The sequence below is a fragment of the Notothenia rossii genome, assembly GCF_949606895.1.
Source record: "Notothenia rossii genome assembly, chromosome: 3".
Taxonomy (NCBI): Eukaryota; Metazoa; Chordata; class Actinopteri; order Perciformes; family Nototheniidae; genus Notothenia; species Notothenia rossii.
The window spans coordinates 47,311,740-47,333,900 of record NC_136901.1 but is presented as its reverse complement, the minus strand read 5'-3'; the positions used below and the strand labels follow the sequence as shown (position 1 = coordinate 47,333,900).

The following is a 22,161-nucleotide window of genomic DNA, read 5'->3' as shown; positions in this document are numbered from 1 at the left end:
GGTGAAAACTTGATGAAGACTCAGGCTCATGATGAAGACATGATGAAGACTCAGGCTCATGGTGAACACTCAGGCTCATGATGAAGACTCAGGCTCATGGTGAAGACTTGTTGAAGACTCAGGCTCATGGTGAAGACATGATGAAGACTCAGGCTCATGGTGAAGACTTGATGAAGACTCAGGCTCATGATGAAGACTCAGGCTCATGATGAAGACATGATGAAGACTCAGGCTCATGGTGAAGACGTGATCAAGACTCAGGCTCATGATGAAGATGCAGGCTCATGGTGAAGACATGATGAAGACTCAGGCTCATGGTGAAGATTTGATGAAGACTCAGGCTCATGATTAAGACATGATGAAGACTCAGGCTCATGGTGAAGACATGATAAAGACTCGGGCTCATGGTGAAGACTTGATGAAGACCCAGGGTCATGGTGAAGACATGATGAAGACTCAGGCTCATGATGAAGACATGATGAAGACTCAGGCTCATGGTGAAGACGTGATGAAGACTCGGGCTCATGGTGAATAAATTATAAGGACTCAGGCTCATGGTGAAGATGTGATGAAGACTCGGGCTCATGGTGAAGACGTGATGAAGACTCGGGCTCATGGTGAAGACATGATGAAGACTCAGCTTCATGGTGAAAACTTGATGAAGACTCAGGCTCATGATGAAGACATGATGAAGACTCAGGCTCATGGTGAAGACTCAGGCTCATGATGAAGACTCAGGCTCATGGTAGAGAAGTGATGAAGACTCAGGCTCATGGTGGAGACATGGTGAAGACTCAGCTTCATGGTGAAAACTTGATGAAGACTCAGGCTCATGATGAAGACATGATGAAGACTCAGGCTCATGGTGAAGACTCAGGCTCATGATGAAGACTCAGGCTCATGGTGAAGACTTGTTGAAGACTCAGGCTCATGGTGAAGACATGATGAAGACTCAGGCTCATGGTGAAGACTTGATGAAGACTCAGGCTCATGATGAAGACTCAGGCTCATGATGAAGACATGATGAAGACTCAGGCTCATGGTGAAGACGTGATCAAGACTCAGGCTCATGATGAAGATGCAGGCTCATGGTGAAGACATGATGAAGACTCAGGCTCATGGTGAAGATTTGATGAAGACTCAGGCTCATGATTAAGACATGATGAAGACTCAGGCTCATGGTGAAGATATGATAAAGACTCGGGCTCATGGTGAAGACTTGATGAAGACTCAGGGTCATGGTGAAGACATGATGAAGACTCAGGCTCATGATGAAGACATGATGAAGACTCAGGCTCATGGTGAAGACGTGATGAAGACTCGGGCTCATGGTGAAGAAATTATAAGGACTCAGGCTCATGGTGAAGACGTGATGAAGACTCGGGCTCATGGTGAAGACTCAGGCTCATGGTGAAGACTCATACTCATGGTGAAGACTCAGGCTCATGATGAAGACTCAGGCTCATGATGAAGACATGATGAAGACTCAGGCTCATGGTGAAGACTTGATGAAGACTCAGGCTCATGATGAAGACATGATGAAGACTCAGGCTCATGGTGAAGACATGATGAAGACTCGGGCTCATGGTGAAGACGTGATGAAGACTTAGGCTCATGGTGAAGACTCAGGCTCATGATGAAGACGTGATGAAGACTCAGGCTCATGGTGAAGACTCAGGCTCATGGTGAAGACTCGGGCTCATGATGAAGACTCAGGCTCATGATGAAGACATGATGAAGACTCAGGCTCATGGTGAAGACTTGATGAAGACTCAGGCTCATGGTGAAGACATGATGAAGACTCAGGCTCATGATGAAGACTCAGGCTCATGATGAAGACATGATGAAGACTCAGGCTCATGGTGAAGACTCAGGCTCATGATGAAGACTCAGGATCATGATGGAGACATGGTGAAGACTCAGGCTCATGATGAAGACTCAGGCTCATGATGAAGAAGTGATGAAGACTCAGGCTCATGGTGAAGACGTGATGAAAACTCAGGCTCATGATGGAGACTCAGGCTCATGGTGGAGACATGATGAAGACTCAGGCTCAAGGTAGAGACCTGATGAAGACTCAGGCTCATGATGAAGACTCATGCTCATGATGAAGACGTGATGAAGACTCAGGCTCATGGTATAGACGTGATGAAGACTCAGGCTCATGGTGGAGACATGGTGAAGAATCACGCTCATGATGAAGACTCAGGCTCATGATGAAGACTCAGGCTCATGGTAGAGACGTGATGAAGACTCACGCTCATGGTGGAGACATGGTGAAGACTCACGCTCATGATGAAGACTCAGGCTCATGATGAAGACTCAGGTTCATGGTGAAAACTTGATGAAGACTCAGGCTCATGATGAAGACATGATGAAGACTCAGGCTCATGGTGAAGACTCAGGCTCATGGTGAAGACTCAGGCTCATGATGAATACTCAGGCTCATGATGAAGACATGATGAAGACTCAGGCTTATGGTGAAGACTCAGGCTCATGGTGAAGACTCAGGCTCATGATGAAGATTCAGGATCATGATGGAACATGGTGAAGACTCAGGCTCATGATGAAGACTCATGCTCATGATGGAGACATTGTGAAGACTAAGGCTCATGATGAAGACTCAGGCTCATGATGAAGACTCATGCTCATGATGAAGACGTGATGAAGACTCAGGCTCATGGTGAAGACGTGATGAAGACTCAGGCTCATGATGGAGACTCAGGCTCATGGTGGAGACATGATGAAGACTAAGGCTCAAGGTAGAGACCTGATGAAGACTCAGACTCATGATGAAGACTCATGCTCATGATGAAGACGTGATGAAGACTCAGGCTCATGGTATAGACGTGATGAAGACTCAGGCTCATGGTGGAGACATGGTGAAGAATCACGCTCATGATGAAAACTCAGGCTCATGATGAAGACTCAGGCTCATGGTAGAGACGTGATGAAGACTCATGCTCATGATGGAGACATTGTGAAGACTAAGGCTCATGATGAAGACTCAGGCTCATGGTGAAGACTCAGGCTCATGATGAAGACGTGATGAAGACTCAGGCACATGGTGGAGACATAGTGAAGACTCACACTCATGGTGGAGACATGGTGAAGACTCAGGCTCATGATGGAGACATGGTGAAGACTAAGGCTCATGATGAAGACTCAGGCTCATGGTGAAGACTCAGGCTCATGATGAAGACGTGATGAAGACTCAGGCACATGGTGAAGACTCAGGCTCATGGTGAAGACTCAGGCTCATGATGAAGACTCAGGCTCATGATGGAGACATGGTGAAGACTAAGGCTCATGATGAAGACTCAGGCTCATGGTGAAGACTCAGGCTCATGATGAAGACGTGATGAAGACTCAGGCACATGGTGAAGACTCAGGCTCATGGTGAAGACTCAGGCTCATGATGAAGACTCAGGCTCATGATGAAGACATGATGAAGACTCAGGCTCATGGTGGAGACATGGTGAAGACTCACACTCATGGTGGAGACATGGTGAAGACTCAGGCTCATGATGAAGACTCAGGCTCATGGTGAAGACTTGATGAAGACTCAGGCTCATGATGAAGACATGATGAAGACTCAGGCTCATGGTGAAGACATGATGAAGACTCGGGCTCATGGTGAAGACGTGATGAAGACTTAGGCTCATGGTGAAGACTCAGGCTCATGATGAAGACGTGATGAAGACTCAGGCTCATGGTGAAGACTCAGGCTCATGGTGAAGACTCAGGCTCATGATGAAGACTCAGGCTCATGATGAAGACATGATGAAGACTCAGGCTCATGGTGAAGACTTGATGAAGACTCAGGCTCATGGTGAAGACATGATGAAGACTCAGGCTCATGATGAAGACGTGATGAAGACTCAGACTCATGGTGAAGACTCAGGCTCATGGTGAAGACTCAGGCTCATGATGAAGACTCAGGCTCATGATGAAGACATGATGAAGACTCAGGCTCATGGTGAAGACTCAGGCTCATGATGAAGACTCAGGATCTTGATGGAGACATGGTGAAGACTCAGGCTCATGATGAAGACTCAGGCTCATGATGAAGAAGTGATGAAGACTCAGGCTCATGGTGAAGACGTGATGAAGACTATGGCTCATGATCGAGACTAAGGCTCATGGTAGAGACGTGATGAAGACTCAGGCTCATGGTGGAGACATAGTGAAGACTCACACTCATGGTGGAGACATGGTGAAGACTCAGGCTCATGATGGAGACATGGTGAAGACTAAGGCTCATGATGAAGACTCAGGCTCATGGTGAAGACTCAGGCTCATGATGAAGACGTGATGAAGACTCAGGCACATGGTGAAGACTCAGGCTCATGATGAAGACTCAGGCTCATGATGGAGACATGGTGAAGACTAAGGCTCATGATGAAGACTCAGGCTCATGGTGAAGACTCAGGCTCATGATGAAGACGTGATGAAGACTCAGGCACATGGTGAAGACTCAGGCTCATGGTGAAGACTCAGGCTCATGATGAAGACTCAGGCTCATGATGAAGACATGATGAAGACTCAGGCTCATGGTGGAGACATGGTGAAGACTCACACTCATGGTGGAGACATGGTGAAGACTCAGGCTCATGATGAAGACTCAGGCTCATGGTGAAGACTTGATGAAGACTCAGGCTCATGATGAAGACATGATGAAGACTCAGGCTCATGGTGAAGACATGATGAAGACTCGGGCTCATGGTGAAGACGTGATGAAGACTTCGGCTCATGGTGAAGACTCAGGCTCATGATGAAGACGTGATGAAGACTCAGGCTCATGGTGAAGACTCAGGCTCATGGTGAAGACTCAGGCTCATGATGAAGACGTGATGAAGACTCAGGCTCATGGTATAGACGTGATGAAGACTCAGGCTCATGGTGGAGACATGGTGAAGAATCACGCTCATGATGAAGACTCAGGCTCATGATGAAGACTCAGGCTCATGGTAGAGACGTGATGAAGACTCACGCTCATGGTGGAGACATGGTGAAGACTCACGCTCATGATGAAGACTCAGGCTCATGATGAAGACTCAGGTTCATGGTGAAAACTTGATGAAGACTCAGGCTCATGATGAAGACATGATGAAGACTTAGGCTCATGGTGAAGACTCAGGCTCATGATGAAGACATGATGAAGACTCAGGCTCATAGTGAAGACTCAGGCTCATGATGAAGACTCAGGCTCATGGTGAAGACTTGTTGAAGACTCAGGCTCATGGTGAAGACATGATGAAGACTCAGGCTCATGGTGAAGACTTGATGAAGACTCAGGCTCCTGATGAAGACTCAGGCTCATGGTGAAGACATGATGAAGACTCAGGCTCATGGTGAAGACTTGATGAAGACTCAGGCTCATGACGAAGACATGATGAAGACTCAGGCTCATGGTGAAGACTCAGGCTCGTGATGAAGACTCATGGTGAAGACTTGATGAAGACTCAGGCTCATGATGAAGACATGATGGAGACTCAGGCTCATGGTGAAGACTCAGGCTCGTGATGAAGACTCATGGTGAAGACTTGATGAAGACCCAGGCTCATGGTGAAGACATGATGAAGACTCAAGCTCATGGTGAAGACATGATGAAGACTCAGGCTCATGGTGAAGACATGATGAAGACTCAGGCTCATGGTGAAGACGTGATGAAGACTCAGGCTCAGGATGAAGGCTCAGGCTCATGATGAAGACGTGATGAAGACTCAGGCTCATGATGAAGACATGATGAAGACTCAGGCTCATGGTGAAGACGTGATGAAGACTCGGGCTCATGGTGAATACATGATGAAGACACGGGCTCATGGTGAAGACTAGATGAAGACTCAGTCACATGATGAAGACTCAGGCTCATGATGAAGACTAAGGCTCATGGTAGAGACGTGATGAAGACTCAGGCTCATGGTGGAGACATAGTGAAGACTCACACTCATGGTGGAGACATGGTGAAGACTCAGGCTCATGATGGAGACATGGTGAAGACTAAGGCTCATGATGAAGACTCAGGCTCATGGTGAAGACTCAGGCTCATGATGAAGACGTGATGAAGACTCAGGCACATGGTGAAGACTCAGGCTCATGGTGAAGACTCATGCTCATGATGAAGATTCAGGCTCATGATGGAGACATGGTGAACACTAAGGCTCATGATGAAGACTCAGGCTCATGGTGAAGACTCAGGCTCATGATGAAGACGTGATGAAGACTCAGGCACATGGTGAAGACTCAGACTCATGGTGAAGACTCAGGCTCATGGTGAAGACTCAGGCTCATGATGAAGACGTGATGAAGACTCAGGCACATGGTGAAGACTCAGGCTCATGGTGAAGACTCATGCTCATGATGAAGATTCAGGCTTATGATGGAGACATGGTGAAGACTAAGGCTCATGATGAAGACTCAGGCTCATGGTGAAGACTCAGGCTCATGATGAAGACGTGATGAAGACTCAGGCACATGGTGAAGACTCAGGCTCATGGTGAAGACTCAGGCTCATGATGAAGACTCAGGCTCATGATGAAGACATGATGAAGACTCAGGCTCATGGTAGAGACGTGATGAAGACTCAGGCTCATGGTGGAGACATGGTGAAGACTCACGCTCATGATGAAGACTCAGGCTCATGATGAATACTCAGGTTCATGGTGAACACTTGATGAAGACTCAGGCTCATGATGAAGACATGATGAAGACTCAGGCTCATGGTGAAGACTCAGGCTCATGATGAAGACTCAGGCTCATGGTGAAGACTTGATGAAGACTCAGGCTCATGATGAAGACATGATGAAGATTCAGGCTCATGGTGAAGACTTGATGAAGACTCAGGCTCATGATGAAGATTCAGGCTCATGGTGAAGACATGATGAAGACTCAGGCTCATGGTGAAGACGTGATCAAGACTCAGGCTCATGATGAAGATTCAGGCTCATGGTGAAGACATGATGAAGACTCAGGCTCATGGTGAAGACTTGATGAAGACTCAGGCTCATGACGAAGACATGATGAAGACTCAGGCTCATGATGATGACTCAGGCTCATGATGAAGACATGATGAAGACTCAGGCTCATGGTGAAGACTTGATGAAGACTCAGGCTCATGGTAGAGACGTGATGAAGACTCAGGCTCATGATGAAGACTAAGGCTCATGGTAGAGACATGATGAAGACTCAGGCTCATGGTGAAGACTCAGGCTCATGATGAAGACTCAGGCTCATGATGAAGACATGATGAAGACTCGGGCTCATGGTGAAGACGTGATGAAGACTTAGGCTCATGGTGAAGACTCAGGCTCATGATGAATACTCAGGCTCATGATGAAGACATGATGAAGACTCAGGCTTATGGTGAAGACTCAGGCTCATGGTGAAGACTCAGGCTCATGATGAAGACTCAGGATCATGATGGAACATGGTGAAGACTCAGGCTCATGATGAAGACTCATGCTCATGATGGAGACATTGTGAAGACTAAGGCTCATGATGAAGACTCAGGCTCATGATGAAGACTCATGCTCATGATGAAGACGTGATGAAGACTCAGGCTCATGGTGAAGACGTGATGAAGACTCAGGCTCATGATGGAGACTCAGGCTCATGGTGGAGACATGATGAAGACTAAGGCTCAAGGTAGAGACCTGATGAAGACTCAGACTCATGATGAAGACTCATGCTCATGATGAAGACGTGATGAAGACTCAGGCTCATGGTATAGACGTGATGAAGACTCAGGCTCATGGTGGAGACATGGTGAAGAATCACGCTCATGATGAAAACTCAGGCTCATGATGAAGACTCAGGCTCATGGTAGAGACGTGATGAAGACTCAGGCTCATGATGAAGACTCATGCTCATGATGGAGACATTGTGAAGACTAAGGCTCATGATGAAGACTCAGGCTCATGGTGAAGACTCAGGCTCATGATGAAGACGTGATGAAGACTCAGGCACATGGTGAAGACTCAGGCTCATGGTGAAGAATCAGGCTCATGAGGAAGACTCAGGCTCATGATGGAGACATTGTGAAGACTAAGGCTCATGATGAAGACTCAGGCTCATGGTGAAGACTCAGGCTCATGATGAAGACGTGATGAAGACTCAGGCACATGGTGAAGACTCAGGCTCATGGTGAAGAATCAGGCTCATGATGAAGACTCAGGCTCATGATGAAGACATGATGAAGACTCAGGCTCATGGTGGAGACATGGTGAAGACTCAAACTCATGGTGGAGACATGGTGAAGACTCAGGCTCATGATGAAAACTCAGGCTCATGGTGAAGACTCAGGCTCATGATGAAGACGTGATGAAGACTCAGGCTCATGGTGAAGACTCATGCTCATGGTGAAGACTCAGGCTCATGATGAAGACATGATGAAGACTCAGGCTCATGGTGAAGACTTGATGAAGACTCAGGCTCATGATGAAGACATGATGAAGACTCAGGCTCATGGTGAAGACATGATGAAGACTCGGGCTCATGGTGAAGACGTGATGAAGACTTAGGCTCATGGTGAAGACTCAGGCTCATGATGAAGACATTATGAAGACTCAGGCTCATGGTGAAGACTTGATGAAGACTCAGGCTCATGGTAGAGACGTGATGAAGACTCAGGCTCATGATGAAGACTAAGGCTCATGGTAGAGACATGATGAAGACTCAGGCTCATGGTGAAGACTCGGGCTCATGGAGAAGACTCAGGCTCATGATGAAGACTCAGGCTCATGATGAAGACATTATGAAGACTCAGGCTCATGGTGAAGACTTGATGAAGACTCAGGCTCATGGTAAAGACATGATGAAGACTCAGGCTCATGGTGAAGACTCGGGCTCATGATGAAGACGTGATTAAGACTCAGGCTCATGGTGAAGACTCAGGCTCATGGTGAAGACTCAGGCTCATGATGAATACTCAGGCTCATGATGAAGACGTGATGAAGACTTAGGCTCATGGTGAAGACTCAGGCTCATGATGAAGACATTATGAAGACTCAGGCTCATGGTGAAGACGTGATGAAGACTCAGGCTCATGGTAGAGACGTGATGAAGACTCAGGCTCATGATGAAGACTAAGGCTCATGGTAGAGACATGATGAAGACTCAGGCTCATGGTGAAGACTCAGGCTCATGGAGAAGACTCAGGCTCATGATGAAGACTCAGGCTCATGATGAAGACATTATGAAGACTCAGGCTCATGGTGAAGACTTGATGAAGACTCAGGCTCATGGTAAAGACATGATGAAGACTCAGGCTCATGGTGAAGACTCGGGCTCATGATGAAGACGTGATTAAGACTCAGGCTCATGGTGAAGACTCAGGCTCATGGTGAAGACGTGATGAAGACTCAGGCTCATGATGAAGACATGATGAAGACTCAGGCTCATGGTGAAGACGTGATGAAGACTCGGGCTCATGGTGAAGACATGATGAAGACACGGGCTCATGGTGAAGACTAGATGAAGACTCAGTCACATGATGAAGACTCAGGCTCATGATGAAGACTAAGGCTCATGGTAGAGACATGATGAAGACTCAGGCTCATGGTGGAGACATAGTGAAGACTCACACTCATGGTGGAGACATGGTGAAGACTCAGGCTCATGGTGAAGACTCAGGCTCATGATGAAGACGTGATGAAGACTCAGGCACATGGTGAAGACTCAGGCTCATGGTGAAGACTCATGCTCATGATGAAGATTCAGGCTCATGATGGAGACATGGTGAACACTAAGGCTCATGATGAAGACTCAGGCTCATGGTGAAGACTCAGGCTCATGATGAAGACGTGATGAAGACTCAGGCACATGGTGAAGACTCAGACTCATGGTGAAGACTCAGGCTCATGGTGAAGACTCAGGCTCATGATGAAGACGTGATGAAGACTCAGGCACATGGTGAAGACTCAGGCTCATGGTGAAGACTCATGCTCATGATGAAGATTCAGGCTTATGATGGAGACATGGTGAAGACTAAGGCTCATGATGAAGACTCAGGCTCATGGTGAAGACTCAGGCTCATGGTGAAGACTCAGGCTCATGATGAAGACTCAGGCTCATGATGAAGACATGATGAAGACTCAGGCTCATGGTAGAGACGTGATGAAGACTCAGGCTCATGGTGGAGACATGGTGAAGACTCACGCTCATGATGAAGACTCAGGCTCATGATGAATACTCAGGTTCATGGTGAACACTTGATGAAGACTCAGGCTCATGATGAAGACATGATGAAGACTCAGGCTCATGGTGAAGACTCAGGCTCATGATGAAGACTCAGGCTCATGGTGAAGACTTGATGAAGACTCAGGCTCATGATGAAGACATGATGAAGATTCAGGCTCATGGTGAAGACTTGATGAAGACTCAGGCTCATGATGAAGATTCAGGCTCATGGTGAAGACATGATGAAGACTCAGGCTCATGGTGAAGACGTGATCAAGACTCAGGCTCATGATGAAGATTCAGGCTCATGGTGAAGACATGATGAAGACTCAGGCTCATGGTGAAGACTTGATGAAGACTCAGGCTCATGACGAAGACATGATGAAGACTCAGGCTCATGGTGAAGACTCAGGCTCATGATGAAGACGTGATGAAGACTCAGGCACATGGTGAAGACTCAGGCTCATGGTGAAGACTCAGGCTCATGATGAAGACTCAGGCTCATGATGAAGACATGATGAAGACTCAGGCTCATGGTGGAGACATGGTGAAGACTCACACTCATGGTGGAGACATGGTGAAGACTCAGGCTCATGATGAAGACTCAGGCTCATGGTGAAGACTTGATGAAGACTCAGGCTCATGATGAAGACATGATGAAGACTCAGGCTCATGGTGAAGACATGATGAAGACTCGGGCTCATGGTGAAGACGTGATGAAGACTTAGGCTCATGGTGAAGACTCAGGCTCATGATGAAGACGTGATGAAGACTCAGGCTCATGGTGAAGACTCAGGCTCATGGTGAAGACTCAGGCTCATGATGAAGACTCAGGCTCATGATGAAGACATGATGAAGACTCAGGCTCATGGTGAAGACTTGATGAAGACTCAGGCTCATGGTGAAGACATGATGAAGACTCAGGCTCATGATGAAGACGTGATGAAGACTCAGACTCATGGTGAAGACTCAGGCTCATGGTGAAGACTCAGGCTCATGATGAAGACTCAGGCTCATGATGAAGACATGATGAAGACTCAGGCTCATGGTGAAGACTCAGGCTCATGATGAAGACTCAGGATCTTGATGGAGACATGGTGAAGACTCAGGCTCATGATGAAGACTCAGGCTCATGATGAAGAAGTGATGAAGACTCAGGCTCATGGTGAAGACGTGATGAAGACTATGGCTCATGATCGAGACTAAGGCTCATGGTAGAGACGTGATGAAGACTCAGGCTCATGGTGGAGACATAGTGAAGACTCACACTCATGGTGGAGACATGGTGAAGACTCAGGCTCATGATGGAGACATGGTGAAGACTAAGGCTCATGATGAAGACTCAGGCTCATGGTGAAGACTCAGGCTCATGATGAAGACGTGATGAAGACTCAGGCACATGGTGAAGACTCAGGCTCATGATGAAGACTCAGGCTCATGATGGAGACATGGTGAAGACTAAGGCTCATGATGAAGACTCAGGCTCATGGTGAAGACTCAGGCTCATGATGAAGACGTGATGAAGACTCAGGCACATGGTGAAGACTCAGGCTCATGGTGAAGACTCAGGCTCATGATGAAGACTCAGGCTCATGATGAAGACATGATGAAGACTCAGGCTCATGGTGGAGACATGGTGAAGACTCACACTCATGGTGGAGACATGGTGAAGACTCAGGCTCATGATGAAGACTCAGGCTCATGGTGAAGACTTGATGAAGACTCAGGCTCATGATGAAGACATGATGAAGACTCAGGCTCATGGTGAAGACATGATGAAGACTCGGGCTCATGGTGAAGACGTGATGAAGACTTCGGCTCATGGTGAAGACTCAGGCTCATGATGAAGACGTGATGAAGACTCAGGCTCATGGTGAAGACTCAGGCTCATGGTGAAGACTCAGGCTCATGATGAAGACGTGATGAAGACTCAGGCTCATGGTATAGACGTGATGAAGACTCAGGCTCATGGTGGAGACATGGTGAAGAATCACGCTCATGATGAAGACTCAGGCTCATGATGAAGACTCAGGCTCATGGTAGAGACGTGATGAAGACTCACGCTCATGGTGGAGACATGGTGAAGACTCACGCTCATGATGAAGACTCAGGCTCATGATGAAGACTCAGGTTCATGGTGAAAACTTGATGAAGACTCAGGCTCATGATGAAGACATGATGAAGACTTAGGCTCATGGTGAAGACTCAGGCTCATGATGAAGACATGATGAAGACTCAGGCTCATAGTGAAGACTCAGGCTCATGATGAAGACTCAGGCTCATGGTGAAGACTTGTTGAAGACTCAGGCTCATGGTGAAGACATGATGAAGACTCAGGCTCATGGTGAAGACTTGATGAAGACTCAGGCTCCTGATGAAGACTCAGGCTCATGGTGAAGACATGATGAAGACTCAGGCTCATGGTGAAGACTTGATGAAGACTCAGGCTCATGACGAAGACATGATGAAGACTCAGGCTCATGGTGAAGACTCAGGCTCGTGATGAAGACTCATGGTGAAGACTTGATGAAGACTCAGGCTCATGATGAAGACATGATGGAGACTCAGGCTCATGGTGAAGACTCAGGCTCGTGATGAAGACTCATGGTGAAGACTTGATGAAGACCCAGGCTCATGGTGAAGACATGATGAAGACTCAAGCTCATGGTGAAGACATGATGAAGACTCAGGCTCATGGTGAAGACATGATGAAGACTCAGGCTCATGGTGAAGACGTGATGAAGACTCAGGCTCAGGATGAAGGCTCAGGCTCATGATGAAGACGTGATGAAGACTCAGGCTCATGATGAAGACATGATGAAGACTCAGGCTCATGGTGAAGACGTGATGAAGACTCGGGCTCATGGTGAATACATGATGAAGACACGGGCTCATGGTGAAGACTAGATGAAGACTCAGTCACATGATGAAGACTCAGGCTCATGATGAAGACTAAGGCTCATGGTAGAGACGTGATGAAGACTCAGGCTCATGGTGGAGACATAGTGAAGACTCACACTCATGGTGGAGACATGGTGAAGACTCAGGCTCATGATGGAGACATGGTGAAGACTAAGGCTCATGATGAAGACTCAGGCTCATGGTGAAGACTCAGGCTCATGATGAAGACGTGATGAAGACTCAGGCACATGGTGAAGACTCAGGCTCATGGTGAAGACTCATGCTCATGATGAAGATTCAGGCTCATGATGGAGACATGGTGAACACTAAGGCTCATGATGAAGACTCAGGCTCATGGTGAAGACTCAGGCTCATGATGAAGACGTGATGAAGACTCAGGCACATGGTGAAGACTCAGACTCATGGTGAAGACTCAGGCTCATGGTGAAGACTCAGGCTCATGATGAAGACGTGATGAAGACTCAGGCACATGGTGAAGACTCAGGCTCATGGTGAAGACTCATGCTCATGATGAAGATTCAGGCTTATGATGGAGACATGGTGAAGACTAAGGCTCATGATGAAGACTCAGGCTCATGGTGAAGACTCAGGCTCATGATGAAGACGTGATGAAGACTCAGGCACATGGTGAAGACTCAGGCTCATGGTGAAGACTCAGGCTCATGATGAAGACTCAGGCTCATGATGAAGACATGATGAAGACTCAGGCTCATGGTAGAGACGTGATGAAGACTCAGGCTCATGGTGGAGACATGGTGAAGACTCACGCTCATGATGAAGACTCAGGCTCATGATGAATACTCAGGTTCATGGTGAACACTTGATGAAGACTCAGGCTCATGATGAAGACATGATGAAGACTCAGGCTCATGGTGAAGACTCAGGCTCATGATGAAGACTCAGGCTCATGGTGAAGACTTGATGAAGACTCAGGCTCATGATGAAGACATGATGAAGATTCAGGCTCATGGTGAAGACTTGATGAAGACTCAGGCTCATGATGAAGATTCAGGCTCATGGTGAAGACATGATGAAGACTCAGGCTCATGGTGAAGACGTGATCAAGACTCAGGCTCATGATGAAGATTCAGGCTCATGGTGAAGACATGATGAAGACTCAGGCTCATGGTGAAGACTTGATGAAGACTCAGGCTCATGACGAAGACATGATGAAGACTCAGGCTCATGATGATGACTCAGGCTCATGATGAAGACATGATGAAGACTCAGGCTCATGGTGAAGACTTGATGAAGACTCAGGCTCATGGTAGAGACGTGATGAAGACTCAGGCTCATGATGAAGACTAAGGCTCATGGTAGAGACATGATGAAGACTCAGGCTCATGGTGAAGACTCAGGCTCATGATGAAGACTCAGGCTCATGATGAAGACATGATGAAGACTCGGGCTCATGGTGAAGACGTGATGAAGACTTAGGCTCATGGTGAAGACTCAGGCTCATGATGAATACTCAGGCTCATGATGAAGACATGATGAAGACTCAGGCTTATGGTGAAGACTCAGGCTCATGGTGAAGACTCAGGCTCATGATGAAGACTCAGGATCATGATGGAACATGGTGAAGACTCAGGCTCATGATGAAGACTCATGCTCATGATGGAGACATTGTGAAGACTAAGGCTCATGATGAAGACTCAGGCTCATGATGAAGACTCATGCTCATGATGAAGACGTGATGAAGACTCAGGCTCATGGTGAAGACGTGATGAAGACTCAGGCTCATGATGGAGACTCAGGCTCATGGTGGAGACATGATGAAGACTAAGGCTCAAGGTAGAGACCTGATGAAGACTCAGACTCATGATGAAGACTCATGCTCATGATGAAGACGTGATGAAGACTCAGGCTCATGGTATAGACGTGATGAAGACTCAGGCTCATGGTGGAGACATGGTGAAGAATCACGCTCATGATGAAAACTCAGGCTCATGATGAAGACTCAGGCTCATGGTAGAGACGTGATGAAGACTCAGGCTCATGATGAAGACTCATGCTCATGATGGAGACATTGTGAAGACTAAGGCTCATGATGAAGACTCAGGCTCATGGTGAAGACTCAGGCTCATGATGAAGACGTGATGAAGACTCAGGCACATGGTGAAGACTCAGGCTCATGGTGAAGAATCAGGCTCATGAGGAAGACTCAGGCTCATGATGGAGACATTGTGAAGACTAAGGCTCATGATGAAGACTCAGGCTCATGGTGAAGACTCAGGCTCATGATGAAGACGTGATGAAGACTCAGGCACATGGTGAAGACTCAGGCTCATGGTGAAGAATCAGGCTCATGATGAAGACTCAGGCTCATGATGAAGACATGATGAAGACTCAGGCTCATGGTGGAGACATGGTGAAGACTCAAACTCATGGTGGAGACATGGTGAAGACTCAGGCTCATGATGAAAACTCAGGCTCATGGTGAAGACTCAGGCTCATGATGAAGACGTGATGAAGACTCAGGCTCATGGTGAAGACTCATGCTCATGGTGAAGACTCAGGCTCATGATGAAGACATGATGAAGACTCAGGCTCATGGTGAAGACTTGATGAAGACTCAGGCTCATGATGAAGACATGATGAAGACTCAGGCTCATGGTGAAGACATGATGAAGACTCGGGCTCATGGTGAAGACGTGATGAAGACTTAGGCTCATGGTGAAGACTCAGGCTCATGATGAAGACATTATGAAGACTCAGGCTCATGGTGAAGACTTGATGAAGACTCAGGCTCATGGTAGAGACGTGATGAAGACTCAGGCTCATGATGAAGACTAAGGCTCATGGTAGAGACATGATGAAGACTCAGGCTCATGGTGAAGACTCGGGCTCATGGAGAAGACTCAGGCTCATGATGAAGACTCAGGCTCATGATGAAGACATTATGAAGACTCAGGCTCATGGTGAAGACTTGATGAAGACTCAGGCTCATGGTAAAGACATGATGAAGACTCAGGCTCATGGTGAAGACTCGGGCTCATGATGAAGACGTGATTAAGACTCAGGCTCATGGTGAAGACTCAGGCTCATGGTGAAGACTCAGGCTCATGATGAATACTCAGGCTCATGATGAAGACGTGATGAAGACTTAGGCTCATGGTGAAGACTCAGGCTCATGATGAAGACATTATGAAGACTCAGGCTCATGGTGAAGACGTGATGAAGACTCAGGCTCATGGTAGAGACGTGATGAAGACTCAGGCTCATGATGAAGACTAAGGCTCATGGTAGAGACATGATGAAGACTCAGGCTCATGGTGAAGACTCAGGCTCATGGAGAAGACTCAGGCTCATGATGAAGACTCAGGCTCATGATGAAGACATTATGAAGACTCAGGCTCATGGTGAAGACTTGATGAAGACTCAGGCTCATGGTAAAGACATGATGAAGACTCAGGCTCATGGTGAAGACTCGGGCTCATGATGAAGACGTGATTAAGACTCAGGCTCATGGTGAAGACTCAGGCTCATGGTGAAGACGTGATGAAGACTCAGGCTCATGATGAAGACATGATGAAGACTCAGGCTCATGGTGAAGACGTGATGAAGACTCGGGCTCATGGTGAAGACATGATGAAGACACGGGCTCATGGTGAAGACTAGATGAAGACTCAGTCACATGATGAAGACTCAGGCTCATGATGAAGACTAAGGCTCATGGTAGAGACATGATGAAGACTCAGGCTCATGGTGGAGACATAGTGAAGACTCACACTCATGGTGGAGACATGGTGAAGACTCAGGCTCATGGTGAAGACTCAGGCTCATGATGAAGACGTGATGAAGACTCAGGCACATGGTGAAGACTCAGGCTCATGGTGAAGACTCATGCTCATGATGAAGATTCAGGCTCATGATGGAGACATGGTGAACACTAAGGCTCATGATGAAGACTCAGGCTCATGGTGAAGACTCAGGCTCATGATGAAGACGTGATGAAGACTCAGGCACATGGTGAAGACTCAGACTCATGGTGAAGACTCAGGCTCATGGTGAAGACTCAGGCTCATGATGAAGACGTGATGAAGACTCAGGCACATGGTGAAGACTCAGGCTCATGGTGAAGACTCATGCTCATGATGAAGATTCAGGCTTATGATGGAGACATGGTGAAGACTAAGGCTCATGATGAAGACTCAGGCTCATGGTGAAGACTCAGGCTCATGGTGAAGACTCAGGCTCATGATGAAGACTCAGGCTCATGATGAAGACATGATGAAGACTCAGGCTCATGGTAGAGACGTGATGAAGACTCAGGCTCATGGTGGAGACATGGTGAAGACTCACGCTCATGATGAAGACTCAGGCTCATGATGAATACTCAGGTTCATGGTGAACACTTGATGAAGACTCAGGCTCATGATGAAGACATGATGAAGACTCAGGCTCATGGTGAAGACTCAGGCTCATGATGAAGACTCAGGCTCATGGTGAAGACTTGATGAAGACTCAGGCTCATGATGAAGACATGATGAAGATTCAGGCTCATGGTGAAGACTTGATGAAGACTCAGGCTCATGATGAAGATTCAGGCTCATGGTGAAGACATGATGAAGACTCAGGCTCATGGTGAAGACGTGATCAAGACTCAGGCTCATGATGAAGATTCAGGCTCATGGTGAAGACATGATGAAGACTCAGGCTCATGGTGAAGACTTGATGAAGACTCAGGCTCATGACGAAGACATGATGAAGACTCAGGCTCATGATGATGACTCAGGCTCATGATGAAGACATGATGAAGACTCAGGCTCATGGTGAAGACTTGATGAAGACTCAGGCTCATGGTAGAGACGTGATGAAGACTCAGGCTCATGATGAAGACTAAGGCTCATGGTAGAGACATGATGAAGACTCAGGCTCATGGTGAAGACTCAGGCTCATGATGAAGACTCAGGCTCATGATGAAGACATGATGAAGACTCGAGCTCATGGTGAAGACGTGATGAAGACTTAGGCTCATGGTGAAGACTCAGGCTCATGATGAATACTCAGGCTCATGATGAAGACATGGTGAAGACTCAGGCTCATGATGAATACTCAGGCTCATGGTGAAGACTCATGCTCATGGTGAAGACTCAGGCTCATGATGAAGACATGATGAAGACTCAGGCTCATGGTGAAGACTTGATGAAGACTCAGGCTCATGATGAAGACATGATGAAGACTCAGGCTCATGGTGAAGACATGATGAAGACTCGGGCTCATGATGAAGACATTATGAAGACTCAGGCTCATGGTGAAGACTTGATGAAGACTCAGGCTCATGGTAGAGACGTGATGAAGACTCAGGCTCATGATGAAGACTAAGGCTCATGGTAGAGACATGATGAAGACTCAGGCTCATGGTGAAGACTCAGGCTCATGGAGAAGACTCACGGTACATCTACACTACAGGCATCAAAAAATGCTTTCAACGCTTCGCCCATTCACTTGAATGGGGTGACGTAGGAGATTTTGAATCTTCGCCGAACTGCATTGTGGGGAGCATGGCATGGCTTTGCAAGCATCACGAGCATCTATCGGCATCAAAAGTTGAACATTGTTCAACTTTTGAGGCTTGATGCTTGGCATCAGCCAATCAAATCCCGTTTATGCAATTCCCGCCAGTACAAGCGCAAGCCAATCAAACCGCGTGTATGCTGATACCGCAGGTCTTGACTATTTTCCATATGTCATAAAATGGAGGATAAATTAATCATTGCCGTGGCAAGTGTCCCAGTACTGTATGACTGTACTCTGTTCACATACCGGGACCTAAACCGGAGGAACCAGGCATGGCGGGAGGTGGCAGAGACAGTTGGTGAAACTGGTAGGTTTTCAACTCTTTGGGGAGTTTATATCCAGTTTACTTCTTTTTAACATTGAATGGACAGCTAGTAATGTAGCATAACATATAATATATATTAATATAATAATAAAATAATAATATATATAATATATATATAATATAATAAGTATAAGCAAAATATATAACATAACGTATAATACATGCACAGCTATCAAGCATAGACAGTATATTTAGCCAGCATGTAGCATAAAAATAGCATTCATTATTGGAGGAATAATTTAGTAAATTCAAGAAATTAACTTATTTATTAACTTTATTATTTTATTTCATTTTATTAGAGGATGTGTGCAAAAAGAGATGGAAGACTCTGAGGGACAGGTTCCGCAAGGAGAAGAATATGGAGAAGGAGGCAAAAAGAAGCGGGGCAGGGTCTGCAGGGTGGTACAAACCCTGGCGTTTCATGGCAGTGATGGGGTTTTTAACCCCATTCATCATAGACCGTGCGACGTCCAGCAATGTCCCCCGGCAGACCCTGCCTCCATCCACCCTGGTGGAAGAGGAAGAGAGCCAGGTAGAGAGTGAGCCAGCCAGCCAGTCCACCAGCCAGTCCACCAGCCAGTCCACCAGCCAGTCCACCAGTCAGCCCACCAGTCAGCCAGCAGCAGCCAGCCAGGAGGAGAATGCTGAGGTCCGGGGCAAAAAACGGGGGAGGGAGAGGGAGATGTCCTCGTTTGAACGAAGTCTGCTGTCTGCTGTCAGCAATTACCCAGCAATTGCCCAGCCAACCCCACCAGTGGTGGAGGAGGACGAGGACTTGCAGTTCTTTAAGAGCCTCTTGCCCACCATGAGGCTGATGACAAGGGGACAGAGGGCAAGAGTCCGCCTCGGGATACACCAGCTAATTTTTGAGGTGGATCAGGACAATTTATAATTAAAAATTTTTTTCACACATACTGATCCACATTACATTTTTTTACACTCATCACACACACTTCACTCACAACATTACCAAATAAAACATTAAAGTATGTTATGACTATACTGTTTCTTCACTTGTTCATGTGGTTTGTCAGTTGCAACATACCAGAAGCTTCATGTATGTCGGTATATATATGTATATATATATATATGTGCTTTCTTCTGTAATTTTTCTTGTGAAAACCTATTGAAATTATGAGTGGTTTATCAGTAAAAACAGGGCTGAAAGAAAAAGGTTGTTAGTCATCTCATAATATAATAATATCAATTCAAGAAACATGTTTATTAGGAATGTTTGATTTTAAAATGGCTCATTTGGAATATTTGCTCTTTAAAGAAAATGGGTAGCTCTTAAAAGAGCTTTTGGTTTGGAGGAGCCATGGTGACCCTACACAACTTTATGCTGCCATGACACTACACCCTCCTCATTCAAATAGGAGCAGAAGGTCTCCCGCAGTTGGATGGATCGGCGTGTGGCGTTGTTTGAGCCCATCCTAGGTGCATCGCGCAGGGTTGGAGCGTCATCACTCGACTCTGCGACTACAGGGACGACAGGTGTGCGTGATGGCTTTCCTATTGTCTTCCTGCGGAGGAAGTTGTGCAACACACAGGTGGCCTTCACACACAACTCTGTTACCTCCGGGCTGGTGTTGATGACACGCCGGAACATTCTCCACTGTGATGCAAGGACGCCAAACGCACATTCAACAACCAACCTGGCCCGGCTGAGGCGGTAATTGAACAGCCTCCTTTCACGCGTGAGCTGACGTCCAGGGAATGGACGCAGCAGGTTGTCCAGCAGCGGAAAAGCCTCATCCCCAACAAACACATGGGGAAGAAGGCCCAGCCGCTCTGCTCCTGGGATGACGCTGTCAGCTGGTAGCTGCAGACTGCCATCTCGGAGGCCCTCTCCAAAAGCGGAATTTCGCAGGCTCCCACCGTCGCTGCTCCTTCCAAAACCTCCGACATCCACTACCGTGAAGAGGTACTGGGCATCCACGACAGCCAGCAGTACCAAGGAGTGGGAGGACTTGTAGTTGAAGTAGAGGGACCCAGAATTTGCCGGAGCCTGGATCACCACGTGCTTCCCATCAATGGCACCAACGCAATTCGGAAAGTTCCAGCGCTCCTGGAACCCAGCAGCGATGGCTCTCCAGTCCTCCGTCTGTGGTACTGGCATGGTCTCCTCAACCAGCGCGGTCCAGATGGCACTCGCAACCTCCTTCACGATGACAGCCACTGTTGCATGCCCGACCCGATAGCTGAATGCTATGGTCCTGTACGAGTCACCGGTTGCCAGGTACCTGAGAAAAAAGTAATATACATGATTAAAAAAAAAAAATGTCACACACACACACACACACACACACACACACACACACACACACACACACACACACACACACACACACACACACACACACACACACACACACACACACACACACACACACACACACACACACACACACACACACACACACAATACTGTGTTTACCTAGCTATCTTAATTAATGTCATTCATCTGAACTAAATCACAGACTTCATTCATAATTCATCCATTGCATGCATTCTCTCTCTTTATATACAGAGTCATATTAAAGAAGTAGAAATACACAAAACGTACCGTAGGCAGATGGCGAGTCGCTCGGCGGGTCGGATTGACAAACGCATACGGGTGTCTGCCTTTGCAATCAGTGGACCCACTTTCCCGAGCAACTCGTTGAACACGTCTTTGCTCATCCTGAAGTACTGCTGAAACAGTACACCATCCAGGCGGAGCTCTTGGACAAGAACGTGGTATTCCCCCCGTTGCAGACGTTTTCTGAGTATCGGATGTACCCAACAGCGACGCACAATACGTGGCCTCCTGCGAGACATTGCATAAACCAACGCTACCCTTCCTACAAAACCGGCATCCATTTTGGCAATAGTGGAGAAGAAGAGGGCTTTTTTTTCGCTTTGTATGCCGGGGGCGGGCGGGAGATTCCTGATTGGCTGTTGGTCGCTTTGGGCGCGAGAAATCGCCAAGCTTCAGACACGCCCAGCTTCAAGATTTTTTGATGCCTGTAGTGTAGACGTAGCGTCAGGCTCATGATGAAGACTCAGGCTCATGATGAAGACATTATGAAGACTCAGGCTCATGGTGAAGACTTGATGAAGACTCAGGCTCATGGTAAAGACATGATGAAGACTCAGGCTCATGGTGAAGACTCGGGCTCATGATGAAGACGTGATTAAGACTCAGGCTCATGGTGAAGACTCAGGCTCAT

At 47.2% G+C, this 22,161-nt stretch overlaps 2 protein-coding genes across 2 annotated transcripts; one reads left to right on the top strand and one right to left on the bottom strand.

The window, feature by feature from the left end:
• Window positions 1-18,801: 18,801 nt before the first annotated feature.
• Window positions 18,802-19,939, top strand: LOC307033555 (uncharacterized protein; the record flags this gene model as incomplete). Its single annotated transcript, XM_079672067.1, has 2 exons — window positions 18,802-18,931; window positions 19,249-19,939. The coding sequence occupies 2 exons, from the start codon at window positions 18,802-18,804 to the stop codon at window positions 19,839-19,841; spliced, it is 723 nt and encodes a 240-aa protein (XP_079528193.1). The 3' UTR covers window positions 19,842-19,939.
• A 137-nt stretch (window positions 19,940-20,076) lies between these two features.
• On the bottom strand, window positions 20,077-21,956 carry LOC307033554 (uncharacterized protein). The gene is made up of 2 exons (XM_079672066.1): window positions 21,516-21,956; window positions 20,077-21,192 (listed from the first exon to the last, which is right to left on the bottom strand). Exons 1-2 carry the CDS (start codon window positions 21,809-21,811, stop codon window positions 20,277-20,279), a joined length of 1,212 nt encoding a protein of 403 aa, XP_079528192.1. The 5' UTR covers window positions 21,812-21,956; the 3' UTR covers window positions 20,077-20,276.
• Window positions 21,957-22,161: the final 205 nt, after the last annotated feature.